This window comes from Salvelinus sp. IW2-2015, unplaced genomic scaffold, assembly GCF_002910315.2.
Source record: "Salvelinus sp. IW2-2015 unplaced genomic scaffold, ASM291031v2 Un_scaffold1748, whole genome shotgun sequence".
Classification (NCBI taxonomy): Eukaryota; Metazoa; Chordata; class Actinopteri; order Salmoniformes; family Salmonidae; genus Salvelinus; species Salvelinus sp. IW2-2015.
In genome coordinates this window covers 124,883-139,837 of record NW_019943130.1, presented here as the reverse complement: position 1 = coordinate 139,837, position 14,955 = coordinate 124,883, and the positions used below count along the sequence as shown (strand labels likewise).

Here is a 14,955-nt window from a genome sequence, read left to right as displayed (position 1 = left end):
CAGGGAGGAGAAACCCCACAGGCAGGGYCGTAACCAAGGTCTGAGTTTTAGTGAGGTCTGGACAGGGGGGGGAAAGTTGAAGCTCATTTACTGCATTTCTATACCATTTAWAAACTCCAAAGTGCTATTTGAAGAACAGCAAAAATAACCCTAGCCATTATCACATTGGTTGCTGTTGCTTCATTCACCTCAGTCCATCTACAAACACATAGCCTATTAGCTATGCAATTAGCCGCTACACATTAACCCAGCACCGTGATTAAAAACTATAATTTAATACGTACAGAGGGATGTTTGCAGCAAAAGTATTTTATTGACAAAAAGTAAACAAATKAGTTTGCTTTACAGAACTTKAAAAAWAAAATCYAGACGATTWTTTGCTGGAACACATTTTGCCACAGGGTGGGGATATTTTTTGGTGGGTTTAAAGCAAATTTTTTACAATTCTACACATTCTGCAATAACTTATGCCATGTTAATATAATATCTGAGTGAGAGTGACTAACAAAATAAAATACATGAGGGYCTCCTGGAGGTCAGKGCCCCTGGGCACACACAGGGTGTTGGTAATTCAGCCATGATTACTACAAATTTAGATAGTTGGCTAAACTAACTAATTTACCAATCAACACATTTTTACTGGCGTTGGGTGACTATCAAGTGAGTAACATAACTGTAAAACTGCTTATGCACAAAATGGCACCTAGTGTATTCTAATATCTTAACTCAACAGTAAGTTGAGACCCTGACTGTGGGTTCCCCCCCCAAAAATCGAATAGTTTATTTCATTTGTTTTATTTAAAAAACATGTATGAAATCCAGACCTCTGTGTCCTCATATGTAGTTACGGCCCTGCCCACAGGGTTTATTGGCCTCCTCAGATATCAGACGGCCTTGAGAGCAAACAGATTATGTTGCTGGAGATAATAGACCAGTAAAAACAGTAAAGCGATTGGATTGGTGTCAATCCGCCTCCTGAATAGACTAACTCAGGGCTGCCCAACCCTCTTTCTGGAGATCTACCGTCCTGTGGGTTCAGTCCAACCCTACTTTAACACACCTGATTCTACTAATTAGCTGCTCAACAACACCTTAACTAGCTGAATCAGATATGCTAAATTAGGGTTGGACTGAAAACCTCCAGGACATTAGATCTCCAGGAAGAGGGTTGGGTAGCCCTGGACTAGCTAAACCAGGAAAGCGTGAAGGGTCCTAAACTGGCGAGAACGTCACGATTTTGCTTTGCCATTGTAGCCGAGCCATTTTGCTAACACCTGACTGCTACTCCTATCCTTTAGATATGTAAATACAGCAGGGATAGTGGCCACGGTATGAGAAGAGGTCTTTGGACTGGGCCTTTGAGGGAAAAGGAGTTACCCCTTCTGAACAACAAAAAACGTYCCAAAAATCCTTGTATGTTCATGATAATAAGTCATTTTCTTACCTGTATGCCAGCCTGCACTGCCATCGCTGCAATCAGAGGAGATTCACCTTTTCATCCTGAAACAGACACGAGGCTATTAAGTATAAATATATAGAAAAAAAATATACAAATTAAACAATATATACAGTGGGGAACAAGTATTTGATACACTGATGATTTTGCAGGTTTCCTACTTACAAAGCATGTAGAGGTCTTAATTTTTATCATAGGTTACACTTCAACTGTGAGAACGAATCTAAAACAAAATCCAGAAAATCACATTGTATGATTTTTAAGTAATTAATTGCATTTATTGACATGAGCATAAGTTTTGATACATCAGAAAAAAACACTTAATATTGGTACGAAACCTTAGTTTGCAATTTACGAGAATCATACGTTTCCCTGTAGTTCTTGACCAGGTTGCACACACTGCAGCAGGGATTTTGGCCCACTCCTCCATACAGACCTTTCCAGATCCTTCAGGTTTCGGGGCTGTCGCTGGCAAACGGACTTTCGGCTCCCTCCAAAGATTTTCTATTGGGTCAGGTCTGGAACTGGCTAGGCCACTCCAGACCTTGAGAATGCTTCTTACGGAGCCACTCCTTAGTTTGCCCTGGCTGTGGTTTCGGGTCGTTGTCAGCTGGAAGACCCAGCCACGACCATCTTCAATGCTCTTACTGAGGAAGGAGGTTGTTGGTGTAGATCTCGCATACATGGCCCCATCCATCCTCCCCTCAATACGTGCAGCGTCCTGTCCCCTTTGCAGAAAAGCATCCCCAAAGAATGATGTTTCCACCTCCATGCTTCACGGTTGGGATGGTGTTCTTGGGTTTGTACTCATCCTTCTATTCCTCCAAACACGGCGAGTGGAGTTAGAGCAAAAAGCTCTATTTTTGTTCTCATCAGACCCATGACCTTCTCCCATTCCTCCTCTGGATCATCCAGATGTCATTGAAAACTTCAGACGGGCCTGGACATCGCTGGCTTGAGCAGGGGACCTTGGTGCGCTGCAGGATTTAATCCTTGACGCGTAGTGTGTTACTAATGTTTTCTTTGGACTTGTCCCAGCTCTCTTCAGGTCATTGACCAAGTCCTGCCGTGTAGTTCTGGGCTGATCCCCACATTCCTCATGACCATTGATTCCCCACGAGGTGAGATCTTACACTGGAGCCCCAGACCGAGGGTATTGACCGTCATCTGAACTTCTCTCCATTTCTAATAATTGTGCCAACAGTTTGCCTTCTCATCAGCTGCTAGCCTATTGTCCTGTAGCCCATCCCAGCCCTTGTACAGGTCTACAATTTATCCCTGATTCCTTACACAAGCTCTCTGGTCTTGCCATTGTGAGAGTTGGAGTGCTGTTGAATTGATGTGTGGACAGTGTCTTTATACAGGTAACGAGTTCAAACAGGTGCAGTTAATACAGTAATGAGGGAGAACAGGAGGGCTTCTTAAAGAAAAAACTAACAGGTCTGTGAGAGCCGAATTCTTACTGGTTGTAGGTGATCAAATACTTATGTCATGCAATAAAAGCAAATTTAATTTTATAAAATCATTACAATATTTTTCTGGACTTTTGTTGTTAGATTCCGTCTCTCACAGTTGAAGTGTACCTATGATAAAAATGACAACCCTACATGCTTTGTAGTAGGAAAACCGCCAAAATCGCAGGTGTATCAAATACTTGTTCTCCCCACTGTAATATATACACTGCTCAAAAAAATAAAGGGAAACACTAAACAAACACAATGTAACTCCAAGTCAATCACACTTCTGTGAAATCAAACTGTCCACTTAGGAAGCAACACTGATTGACAATAAATTTCACATGCTGTTGTGCAAATGGAATAGACAACAGTGGAAATATAGGCAATAGCAAGACACCCCCAATAAAGGAGTGGTCTGCAGGTGGTGACCACAGACCACTTCTCAGTTCCTATGCTTCTGGCTGATGTTTTGGTCACTTTTGAATGCTTGCGGTGCTTTCACTCTAGTGTAGCATGAGACGGAGTCTACAACCCACACAAGTGCTCAGTAAGTGCAGCTCATCCAGGATAGCACATCAATGCGAGCTGTGGCAAGAAGGTTTGCTGTGTCTGTCAGCGTAGTGTCTAGAGCATGAGGCGCTACCAGAGACAGGCCAGTACATCAGGAGACGTGGAGGAGATGTAGGAGGGCAACAACCACGCAACAGGACCGCTACCTCCGCCTTTTTGCAAGGAGAGCAGGAGGAGCACTGCCAGAGCCCTGCAAACGACCTCCAGCAGGCCACAAATGTGCATGTGTTCTGCTCAAACGGTCAGAAACAGACTCCATGAGGGTGATTGAGGCCCGACGTCCACAGTGGGGTTGTGCTTACAGCCAACACCGTGCAGGATGTTTGGCATTTGCCAGAGAACACCAAGATTGGCAAATTCGCCACTGCGTCCTGTGCTCTTCACAGATGAAAGCAGGTTCACACTGAGCACAGTGCAGACGTGACAGAGTCTGGAGACGCCGTGGAGAACGTTCTGCTGCCTGCAACATCCTCCAGCATGACCGGTTTGGCGTGGGTCAGTCGTGGGTGGCATTTCTTTGGGGGCCGCACAGCCCTCCATGTGCTCCCAGAGGTAGCCTGACTCCATTAGGTACCGAGATGAGATCCTCAGACCCCTTGTGAGACCATATGCTGGTGCGGTTGGCCCTGGGTTCCTCCAATGCAAGACCTCATGTGGCTGGAGTGTGTCAGCATTCCTGCAAGAGGAAGCATTGATGCTATGGATGGCCCGCCCGTTCCCCAGACCTGAATCCAATGAGCACATCTGGACATCATGGCTCGCTCCATCCACCAACGCCACGTTGCACCAGACTGTCCAAAACGACTGTCCAGGAGTTGCGGATGCTTTAGTCCAGGTCGGGAGAGATCCCTCAGGAGACCATCCGCCCACCTCATCAGGAGCATCCCAACGCGTTGTAGGGAGGTCATACAGGCATGTGGAGGCCACACACACTACTGAGCCTCATTTTGACTTGTTTTAAGGACATTACATCAAAGTATTGGATCACCTGTAGTGTGGTTTTCCACTTTAATTTTGAGTGTGACTCCAAATCCAGACCTCCATGGGTTGATACATTTGATTTCCATTGATAATTTGTGTGATTTTGTTTTCAGCACATTCAACTATGTAAAGAAAAAAGTATTTAATAAGAATATTTCATTCATTCAGATCTAGGATGTGTTATTTTAGTGTTCCCTTTATTTTTTTGAGCAGTGTATATATATCAGAATGTTTACAAAATGTAAAGCTCTCCCTCTTCCTCCCAGGATGTAGGGGATTACCCAGAACCAGACCCATCCCCTTGGCCCAAAGGTGTGTGTGTGTGTGAGAACGAGAGAGGGAGAGCGAGAGACAATGAGCTGCACTATACTAGCCTCGGACACTGACAGTTTAGTTAACAAGAAACACAGCTCCCCCCCAACATATATACACACCCCAAAACAGCTTCCTTTCTCCCTCAGCAATCCACCCAATTTAAACTTCTCTACTGGGCTGAGSTCCAGTACTCAAACACAAATGTCACCATAGACCCAAGGGGCAGGCAGCACAAACTAAGACCCCAGAGCTATGACCACATTTCAATATYATAGATAGGGTTGCAAAATACTGGTTACTTTCAATAAATTCCATGGTTTTCCCCGAAATCCCAGTTGGAGGATTCCCGGAATCAGGTGGGAAGAAGCAGAAAATCCAGAATCCTCCACCAGGATTTCTGAAAAAMCAGGGAATTTATTGAAAGKTCCCGGAATTTTGCAACCCTAATGATAGATTCACATTGCAGCTAGTTAATACCCTGTTGTCATCTGATAGACCGCTCCTTACGTGCACAAAAATGTGCATTCAGTTACTCTGACACARCATGAAAGAAATCAATCCATGTCTCATCTGWGATGCGTTGCTCTCGGCAGAGGRCAAGATGACAGCAGCGCAGACAAGCAGAATTACCTTAGGAATTCAGGAGGAAGACAGTAGTCATGTACGAAAAGAGCTGCGTAGAACCCCCAGATAGTCGGAAAAACCCGTCTCCACCCTGCTTCTGACCGGAAAGCAGAAAGCGCAACACAAACCACGCAGGCTTCTACTGGCTGGTTCCAGACTTCAGAGTGTGTTATGTCGACAGCGAGCGAGAGAATGACAGAGGGAGGAGAGAGGGAATGGAGGGAGGAGGGAGAGCCTTGACTAATGAAGKGGCTCTGCTCAGCGCTGCAGAGGCCCCCCACTCCTGCCACGGCCAGTCCTCCTCTCACAAAGCACCCATTGTTACACACCACCCCCCTTCCAGGCCCCCCACGCATCCATCATCCCCCAACTCTGCTCTACCCTGGGAGCTCCCTGCGATGAGCTAGTGGAAATGGAGCGCTAGGGGGCAGGGGAACCAGCCACTTCCTCATCTCACCCCCCCCCCGAAAAAAAAACATGATAGCAAGGGGAAAGTTTGGTGTGGGGAATACAGAAGAGAAAAGGACAAGGGCCAGGGTTCAAATTACACATTGTGACTGTCCCTGATCTGGGATGCCCTCAGAATAGTGGCTGGACCAAAGTGTTCATTGTCTAATGCTTATGTGGGTGCTCAGGCCAGTGCACATGTCCTGATTTGCTAAAAGGTGACACGCACTGCCATAGTTGGAACCCTGGCAAGACTTGCTCCTGGAGGAGATCAGTAGGCCTAAACTAGTGGACAGTAGACAAACAAAGTGGGGGAGAAAGAGAGAAGGGGTGACTTTTAATTTGAGTAGAGAGGAGTATGTGGCTGACAGCAGAGGACAAAGGGAGCACTCGTCTCTAGAATGTGCTGCATCTGGGGCCCCAATGCGCGAGCTGAGAGAATGCCTCCCTGTGGGGACCAAAAGGGCAGCATGCGCGTCCACACCACCACCAAATGTCAATGCGAAGGAGGGAGCGAGAAATGAAAAGAGGCATTCAAAAACAGAATGTGTTTTATGCTGCTGGGTTGGCTGATAATAATGTGCGAGTGTCTTTGAGGAAAGGGCAAGGCTCGACACTTGCACATTCTCCAGAGGTTGCTGAAACACTCGAACAACGCCCGTTCTCTCTTGGCAGCCTTGTTCAATCAAAACCGGTCTTCCAACAATGACCTTTGGGTCCAGCAAAAACGACTGTTTGAATGAATATGCATTGGAGCTTGTTATTGCTTCACAATGTAAACCTTGTTTGGTACATTATACATTGGTACATTGTTGGGTAAATTCATTAGATTTTATATCTTATCTTTAACTCTGCATTGTTGGAAAAGGACCCGTAAGTAAGCATTTCACTGTTAGTCTACGACGCATGTGTAAAATAACATTTTACTTGATGTTGATTCATGCGTTTTGTTTCTGATAGAACCGGGATGTAAAATTACAACCTGCTTCCTACCAAGACGGCCCTTTAAATGAATTGAAATGGTGGGTCTCCCTTTGTGAGGAAGTAAATGGGAAGGTTTAATGAAGTAGAGGGACATTAGCCAAGCCTATCTGTAGTCCTGAAGATAAACACACAGATGGATGAGGGAGCAGGGGTAGACTGGCCACATGTTCCCCACGCAGGTCATCATCTTGCCTCAGTAATCATTTAAGAGGATCAGGGGCTATTCCAGACATGGACGAGCTACCCTCACTGATCACAATACTACAGACAGCACGTGGCACATGAATGGAGCTGCAGTTGATGTACATCATGTGTTTGATTTGCATTCAAGYGCACAGCGAGAGACCACACAATGTTGGGGGGGTTGCATGTTCATTTGTTTTACAGTGCATTGTACAATAAAGTGTGTGCGAATTATTGAGTTGGGGGGGGGGGTGATTCGCTTATTTACCAATAGCATGGAACAGCTGCGCTAGTCTAACGTAAGAGTGTAAAGGGGCTGTAAGCCAGCACATGGGGCCATAGGCTTTTTATTTTTAACCTGCTCTCCTGCCAAACGGAGTCTGCTCCACTCTCCCCAGAGACTACTAACTCCTCATTCATTCAACTTCTCCTGCTGAGCTCTTTGTGTCTCAACTTAATTGGCCTGTCAGTTGAAGGTTTCATTCGGTGCCTCTCCATTGGAAATGGACCTTGTATTCATTATGGGAGTAGGTGCATTCAGGCAGGATTAGGCCTAAATGTAGCATACAGCGTTTAGGCTCAACCCATGTCCTTCAAGAAGAGTTGTCCTGAAGATGACGGGTCGCCAGGAAAGCCCCTCTTCGACTTTTAGGTGTGAACTGAGGAGACACCTGCCAATCCCACTTCATCTTGGTTTGATTAGTCTATTTCTGCTCCACAGCATGCACTTTACGAGGCAGCTGGGAAGTTTGTCTTGTCCAAAAAAACAACAAAAACAAAAAAAGGTATTTTGGAGACAATCGACACTTCTGGTAGGGAGTAAAAAACGAGTGGATTTACTGAAGTCTGAAATTGAGGCAACCAAATGAAAGCTGTCAAAGGGAGCCGGCATCGAGGTAGGCCTCCTATAGGGTGATTGTGCCTGTTAAGCTGCGGCAGGCAGGACTGGCAGCTTGCCCATTCATCTGGAGAGTTTGCTCGCTGATTAACATAGGCTAGGCCACTGAATTGCAAGCCAACGCAGATGACATCATCCCTTCAGAAAACAATATCCCAAAAGTCCCAACTGAAGTACCTAAGAATGTCCCGAAGACCGCCAAGAGCACTGATCTAACCTGGCAGTGTCATAAATGTTGACGTTTGCTTTAAATACATTTTCCAGAATGAATAGGGTTCCATGGCCATACTGACAAAGTCATCAGGAAGAGATTCTTTGATTATCAAGGAGGGTTGTGATCTGATCATTGCAGTGATGGCAACAACTGCAGAAGCTGCTGTATTCAAAAATGGGTCAGTTGTAAGGAYAAGGCCGTTAATGACCTCATCTGAAACTATGACTGGATGATGTCAACAGAATAGAAAAAGGGCTTTGGCTTAAAGAGGGTGTTGAGGAAATGTTATGTGTGTATTAGGGTATGCCGAAACGCTCTTATGACAGGAACATACTTTTTTTATCTTATGGTATACAAGACTAGTTGTACCTTTCAAATTGTATGACTTATTGTCTTAAAATTCAAAAAAGAAAATCCTGGAAGGAAAGAGAACACAATGCGAACACCAAATATGGGCCTAAAAGGTGTCAGCTAATTTGTAACCGGCTTTATCAAAGTGGTCAGATAAGCTGCAAGACGTCCGAGGCCCTGAAGAAGACCCTCGCAGAAGGTCAGGTAAGGAGGGTTATTTGCCTGTATGATAATCCCAGGGATAGAGGGGAGGGGAGTGGGTAAACCTTTCACCTTAACATGAAAGGCTCAGCCCTCAGTAAAAACAAAAGCTACCATAGATCCTGTTGTCATTAACTAATGACCTGCTGTCATTAACAAAGACCTCCAAACACCCTTTCAGCATCCTCCTCTCATCCTGTTCTTTGTTTTGAAACTGGACTCATGTCGTAGAGGAGTCCAAAGACCTCTAGAATTAAACTGGATATATTCACAGGACTAAGGTAGCAAAGGGTCAAAAACTGTCCGGTAAATTTCCAGAATTTTCCCAGAACTTTTTTATGGGAAGTTAAGCAAAAGTCCCCAAATTCCCGGGCTTAAATTCATCAAAAAAAGTTAGCTTATAACAGTGAAMCTTTTTTTGTGGGATACACATAGGGCAATACTAGGTCTTGTGGCATATTTWGGTTAAACTATCCCAAATTCAATGGAATTGCATCCCTCTGCATGCATTCTTCCATCACATGTGCAGTGCACTCACCCATCACATTGACAGCTGATTCTCAAGTTCTTGCACAGAATGAGATGCTATTTAGCCCACACTACCACACACATGCTTTCTGGTAAGTTTTGATTACAATACTGGGTGGGGTGAATATATTTTATATGACATACATGATTTTTTGTTAACTAGTAAATAGTAGTCTACAGCAAAGTGTGTTTAAATAATTTCTAACTTGTTAACAATTTCTGCTAGTTAGTTTTTGATACCATGTGGGTTTTAACTTGCTTGAGCCTGCCAATGGAGGAGTCTTAATTCACCTGTTTCCATACATGTTTCATTTAAAAAAAAGAAATCTTACAAAGGAGTTGTTTAATCTAACTGTTTAACTATTTATCTGTACCTGGATTATTATTATTTTTTACTAATTTCTTCTAATCTTTACAGGAAAATGCCACTGATGTGTGGAGACATTTCACCACAGCTAATGTAGAAGGACAATCTGTGTACATTTGCAAATACTGTGCCAAATCATATGTGAAGAATGCAACAAAGATGCAGAATCATCTGGCTAAGTGCATAAAGTTCCCTCAGCGCTCACAACAAGCAACCTCTGACAAAAGTCACTACTTCTATTTGAGGTGAAAAGGATGAATCAGACACCTTATCGATAGCAACAGCTCATGGTCCTCCTGGAATCAGAAGTTTTTTTTGACTCAATGGAGAAACGTCGTCAGAAATGCTGATGAATGTCTTGCTTGAGCTGTGTATGCAACTGGTTCACCTCTGACGCTCACAGGCAATGTGTATTGGAAGAGATTTCTGAATTTCTTCGCCTAGCATACACCCCTCCAACCAGACATGCTTTATCTACTCATTTGCTGGATGCCATCCTGTCTGATGATCAGACTCTGCTTGAAGATGTAAGAGAAGAAACCCATACTGCCCTGCCCACTTCACTGTTGCTCCAAGTAGAGGAAACTGTTGTTCTGAAATACATCAAAAAAGCTTGAAGACTTCTGCCTGAAGCCCATACACGCCGCAGCGTACATGCTGGACCCCAAGTATGCTGGCAAGAGCATCCTGTCTGGTGCAGAGATCAACAAGGCCTATGGTGTCATCACTACCGTGTCTCGCCACCWTGGCCTGGATGAGGGCAAGGTTCTTGGCAGTCTGGCGAAGTACACTTCCAAGCTAGGGCTTTGGGATGAAGATGCAATATGGCAGTCGTGCCAACATATCTCATCAGCCACCTGGTGGATCTGAGGCTCTTTCCCCTGTTTGCTTCCATCATCCTCCAAATCCCACCAACATCAGCCGCCTCAGAGCGCAACTGGTCCTTGTTTGGGAACACACACGCCAAAGCACGCAACAGGCTGACCAATACAAGGGTTGAAAAATTGGTGGCCATCCGGGCAAATTTTTGACTTTTTGAGCCTGACAACAAGCCATCCTCAACAAGGTTGGAAAGTGACAGTGAAGATGAGGCCTCAATCTGATGTTCAAAAGGTGGACATTGAGGAGGTCCAGGGAGAAGACATGGAAGCCTGAGAGGATGACAACCAAAGCCTTCGTTTCTAGACTATCATTTTGCAGATGTATGTTGAAACTGTTTTTGGGAGATGCGATGGATCATTGGGGATCATTCAATATTCCCTTTCTTTTGTTGTTCAGTGAAATCATCCCATGTGAAGAGTCAACTCATTTAATTAAAGTTCAATTCGTAAATAATAAAAAWWAAAAWWAAATTATATTGGAAGGATTTAATCATTTGCAATTATGTCTACTTATGAAAAGGTAAAAGGTTTATGTCTCCATATGACATGGTAAATATATCCAGTGAAAAAAACATCTACATTTAAATGGTATTAATATTAATTTGCATATATTTCCGTTAATTCCCACAGAGTATTTCCTCCTCTGAATATTCCCCAAAATGTGTAACCCTACACAGGATGCCTAAAAGATAGACCCCTCTCACTCTGTCAATGAAATGATTTTCATTGAGTCAGGTCAGCGAGGTAATTTCTGTAAGGCCCTACCTATAGAAGTATGTCAACTCTTGTAATAGAAGACTCCATGAAAATACAACCCTCTAATCGTGTTCGTTTTTATATCAGAAGAACTGAAATATTGAATGAGGTCATTAGCCATGAGGATTCGGCAGGTAGAGAGTGAGAGCATGGAGACGCTGTTAGCCAGACAGGCCACAGCCCAGCTGAAATCTGGCCAAAGGAGAAGACATTTAAGCCAACAGAGAAATGTTTGTGCTGGGGACACTATGAAATATTCAAACCCTTAGTGAATGCATCCTTTGAATGTGTACTTTGAGAACCAGTAGCCTAGCATGCCATATKTTTGGCAGAAAGAGAAGAACTGCTGCGGAACAAAGTGAGCTTAAATGACTGCCCTRGGGCAACACACCAGAGTTATCACACCAACCAACCTATCCTGGCTAGGAAAACATTTAATAATCATGAATGTATGTATCACTGGGGGCACACTGCCTGCCCTCCAGAACATCTACAGCAACCTGTCACATGAAGGCCAAGAAAATCATCAAGGACCGGAGCCACGGCCTGTTCAACCCGCTACCATCTACAAGGCGGAGACAGTACAGGGGCATCAAAGCTGGGACTGAGAGAATGAAAAACAGCTTCTAACTGCAGGCCATCAGACTGTTAAATAGCCATCACTAGCCGGCCTCCGCCCAGTACCCTGCCCTGAACCTTAGTCACTTTACTAGCCGKCTGCCCTATGTACAGTTGAAGTCGGAAGTTTACATACACCTTAACCAACTACATTTAAACTCAGTTTTCACAATTACTGACATTTAATCCAAGTAAAAAATTCCCTGTCTTAGGTCAGTTAGGATCACCACTTTTTTTTAAGAATGTGAAATGTCAGAATAATAGTAGAGAGAATTATTTCTTTCATCACATTCCCAGTGGGTCAGAAGTTTACATACACTCAATTAGTATTTGGTAGCAATTGCCTACAAATGGTTTAACTTGGGTCAAACGTTTTGGGTAGCCTTCCACAAGCTTCCCATAATAAGTTGGGTGAATTTTGGTCCTTCCTCCTGACAGAGCTGGTGTACAGTCAGGTTGTAGGCATCCTTGCTCCCACACGCTTTTTCAGTTCTGCCCACAAATTTTCTATAGGATTGAGGTCAGGGCTTTGTGATGGCCACTCCAATACCCTGACTTTGTTGTCCTTAAGCCATTTTGTCCACAACTTTGGAAGTATGCTTGGGGCCATTGTCCATTTGAAGACTCATTTGTGATCAAGCTTTAACTTCCTGACTGATGTCTTGAGATGTTGCTTCAATATATCCACATCATTTTCCTACTCAGGATGTCATCTATTTTGTGAAGTGCACCAGTCCTCCTGCAGCAAAGCACCCCACAACATGATGCTACCACCCCCGTGCTTCACAGTTGGGATGGTGTTCTTCGGCTTGCAAGCCTCCCCCTTTTTCCTCCAAACATAACGATGGTCATTATGGCAAACAGTTCTATTTTTGTTTCATCAGACCAGAGGACACTTCTTCAAAAAGTACAATCTTTGTCCCCATGTGCAGTTCCAACCCGTAGTCTGCTTTTTTTATGGCGGTTTTGGAGCAGTGGCTTCTTCCTTGCTGAGCGGCCTTTCGGTATGTCGATATAGGACTCGTTTTACTGTGGATATAGATACTTTGGTGACTGTTTCCTCCAGCATCTTCACAAGGTCCTTTGCTGTTGTTCTGGGATTGATTTGCACTTTTCGCACCAAGTACGTTTATCTCTAGGAGATAAACTCCTTCCTTAGCGGTATGACGGCTGTGTAGTCCCATGGTGTTTAAACTTGCTTACTATTGTTTGTACAGATGAACGTGGTACCGTCAGGCGTTTGGAAATTGGCCCAAGGACGAACCAGACTTGTGGAGGTCTACAATTTTTTTCTGAGGTCTTGGCTGATTTCTTTTGATTTTCCCATGATGTCAAGCAAGAGGCACTGAGTTTGAAGGTAGGCATTGAAATACATCCACAGGTACACCTCCAATTGACTCAAATTATGTCAATTAGCCTATCAGAAGCTTCTAAAGCCATGCCACCATTTTCTGGAATTGTCCAAGCTGTTTAAAGGCACAGTCAACTTAGTGTATGTAAACTTCTGACCCACTGGAATTGTGATACAGTGAATTTTAAGCGAAATAATGTCTGTAAACAATTGCTGGGAAAATTACTTGTGTCATGCACAAAGTAGATGTCCTAACCAACTTGCCAAAACTATAGTTTGTTAACAAGAAATTTGTGGAGTGGTTGAAAAATGAGTTTTAATGACTCCAACCTAAGTGTATGTAAACTTCTGACTTCAACTGTACATAGTTATTGAACACTGGTCACTTTAATAATGTTTACATAACCACTTTATCCACTTCAAATCTATATACTCTATTCTAGACAAGGCTCATCCTATATAACTACTGCTGTACACACCTTTTATATTCACATACTGTCCACACACACACACACATACACACACACACACACACACACAGAGTAGACCAAACATTATTAGTAGAGGTCGACCGATTAATTAGGGCCGATTTCAAGTTTTCATAACAATCGGTAATCAGCGTTTTTGGACACGGATTGTGGCCAATTTTTTTTATTTTTAAATTACCTTTATTTAACTAGGCAAGTCAGTTAAGAACACATTCTTATTTTCAATGACGGCCTAGGAACGGTGGGTTAAGTGCCTTGTTCAGGGGCAGAAAGACAGGTTTTTAYCTTGTCAGCTCGGAGATTCGATCTTGCAACCTTCCGGTTACTAGTTCAACGCTCTAACCACCTGCCTTACATTGCACTCCACGAGGAGCCTGCATGGCAGGCTGACTACCTGTTACGCGAGTGCAGCAAGAAGCCAAGGTAAGTTGCTAGCTAGCATTAAACTTATCTTATAAAAAACAATCAACCTTAACATAATCACTAATTAACTACACATGGTTGATGATATTACTAGTTTATCTAGCGTGTCCTGCGTTGCATATAATCGATGCGGTGCCTGTTAATTTCTCATCGAATCACAGCCTACTTCTCYAAACGGGTGATGATTTAACAAGCGCATTCGCGAAAAAAGCACTGTCGTTGCACCAATGTGTACCTAACCATAAACATCAATGCCTTTCTTTAAAATCAATACACAAGTATATATTTTTAAACCTGCATATTTAGTTAATATTGCCTGCTAACATGAMTTTCTTTTAACTAKGGRAATTGTGTCACTTYTCTTGCGTTCCGTGCAAGCAGTCAGGGTATATGCAGCAGTTTGGGCCACCTGGCTCGTTGCGAACTGTGTGAAGACCATTTATTCCTAACAAAGACCGTAATTAATTTGCCAGAATTGTACATGATTATGACATAACATTGAAGGTTGTACAATGTAACTGCAATATTTAGACTTAGGGATGCCACCCGTTAGATAAAATACAGAACAGTTCCGTATTTCACTGAAAGAATAAACGTTTTGTTTTCGAAATGATAGTTTCCAGATTTGACCATATTAATGACCTAAGGCTCGTATTTCTGTGTGTTATAATGTTATAATTAAGTCGATGATTTGATATTTGATAGAGCAGTCTGACTGAGCGGTGGTAGGCAGCAGCAGGCTCGTAAGCATTCATTCAAACAGCACTTTTGTGCGTTTGCCAGTAGCTCTTCGTTGTGCTTCAAGCATTGAGCTGTTCATGACTTCAAGCCTATCAACTCCAGAGATTAGGCTGGTGTAACC

The 14,955-nt window shown here is 43.6% G+C and overlaps 1 protein-coding gene across 3 annotated transcripts in view; it reads right to left on the bottom strand.

Moving 5' to 3' along the window:
• LOC112071865 (GAS2-like protein 3) overlaps positions 1-14,955 on the bottom strand; it is a 32,185-nt gene that overhangs the window by 9,070 nt on the left and 8,160 nt on the right. For 2 of the 3 annotated variants that reach the window (XM_024139294.1, XM_024139295.1), the window contains exon 2: positions 1,445-1,500. In XM_024139294.1, the coding sequence (XP_023995062.1) occupies positions 1,445-1,468 (24 nt within the window). In that variant the 5' untranslated portion in view covers positions 1,469-1,500. Of the gene's footprint in view, positions 1-1,444; positions 1,501-5,409; positions 5,684-14,955 lie in introns of those variants that run through there. The other variant, XM_024139293.2, reaches the window with a different exon arrangement.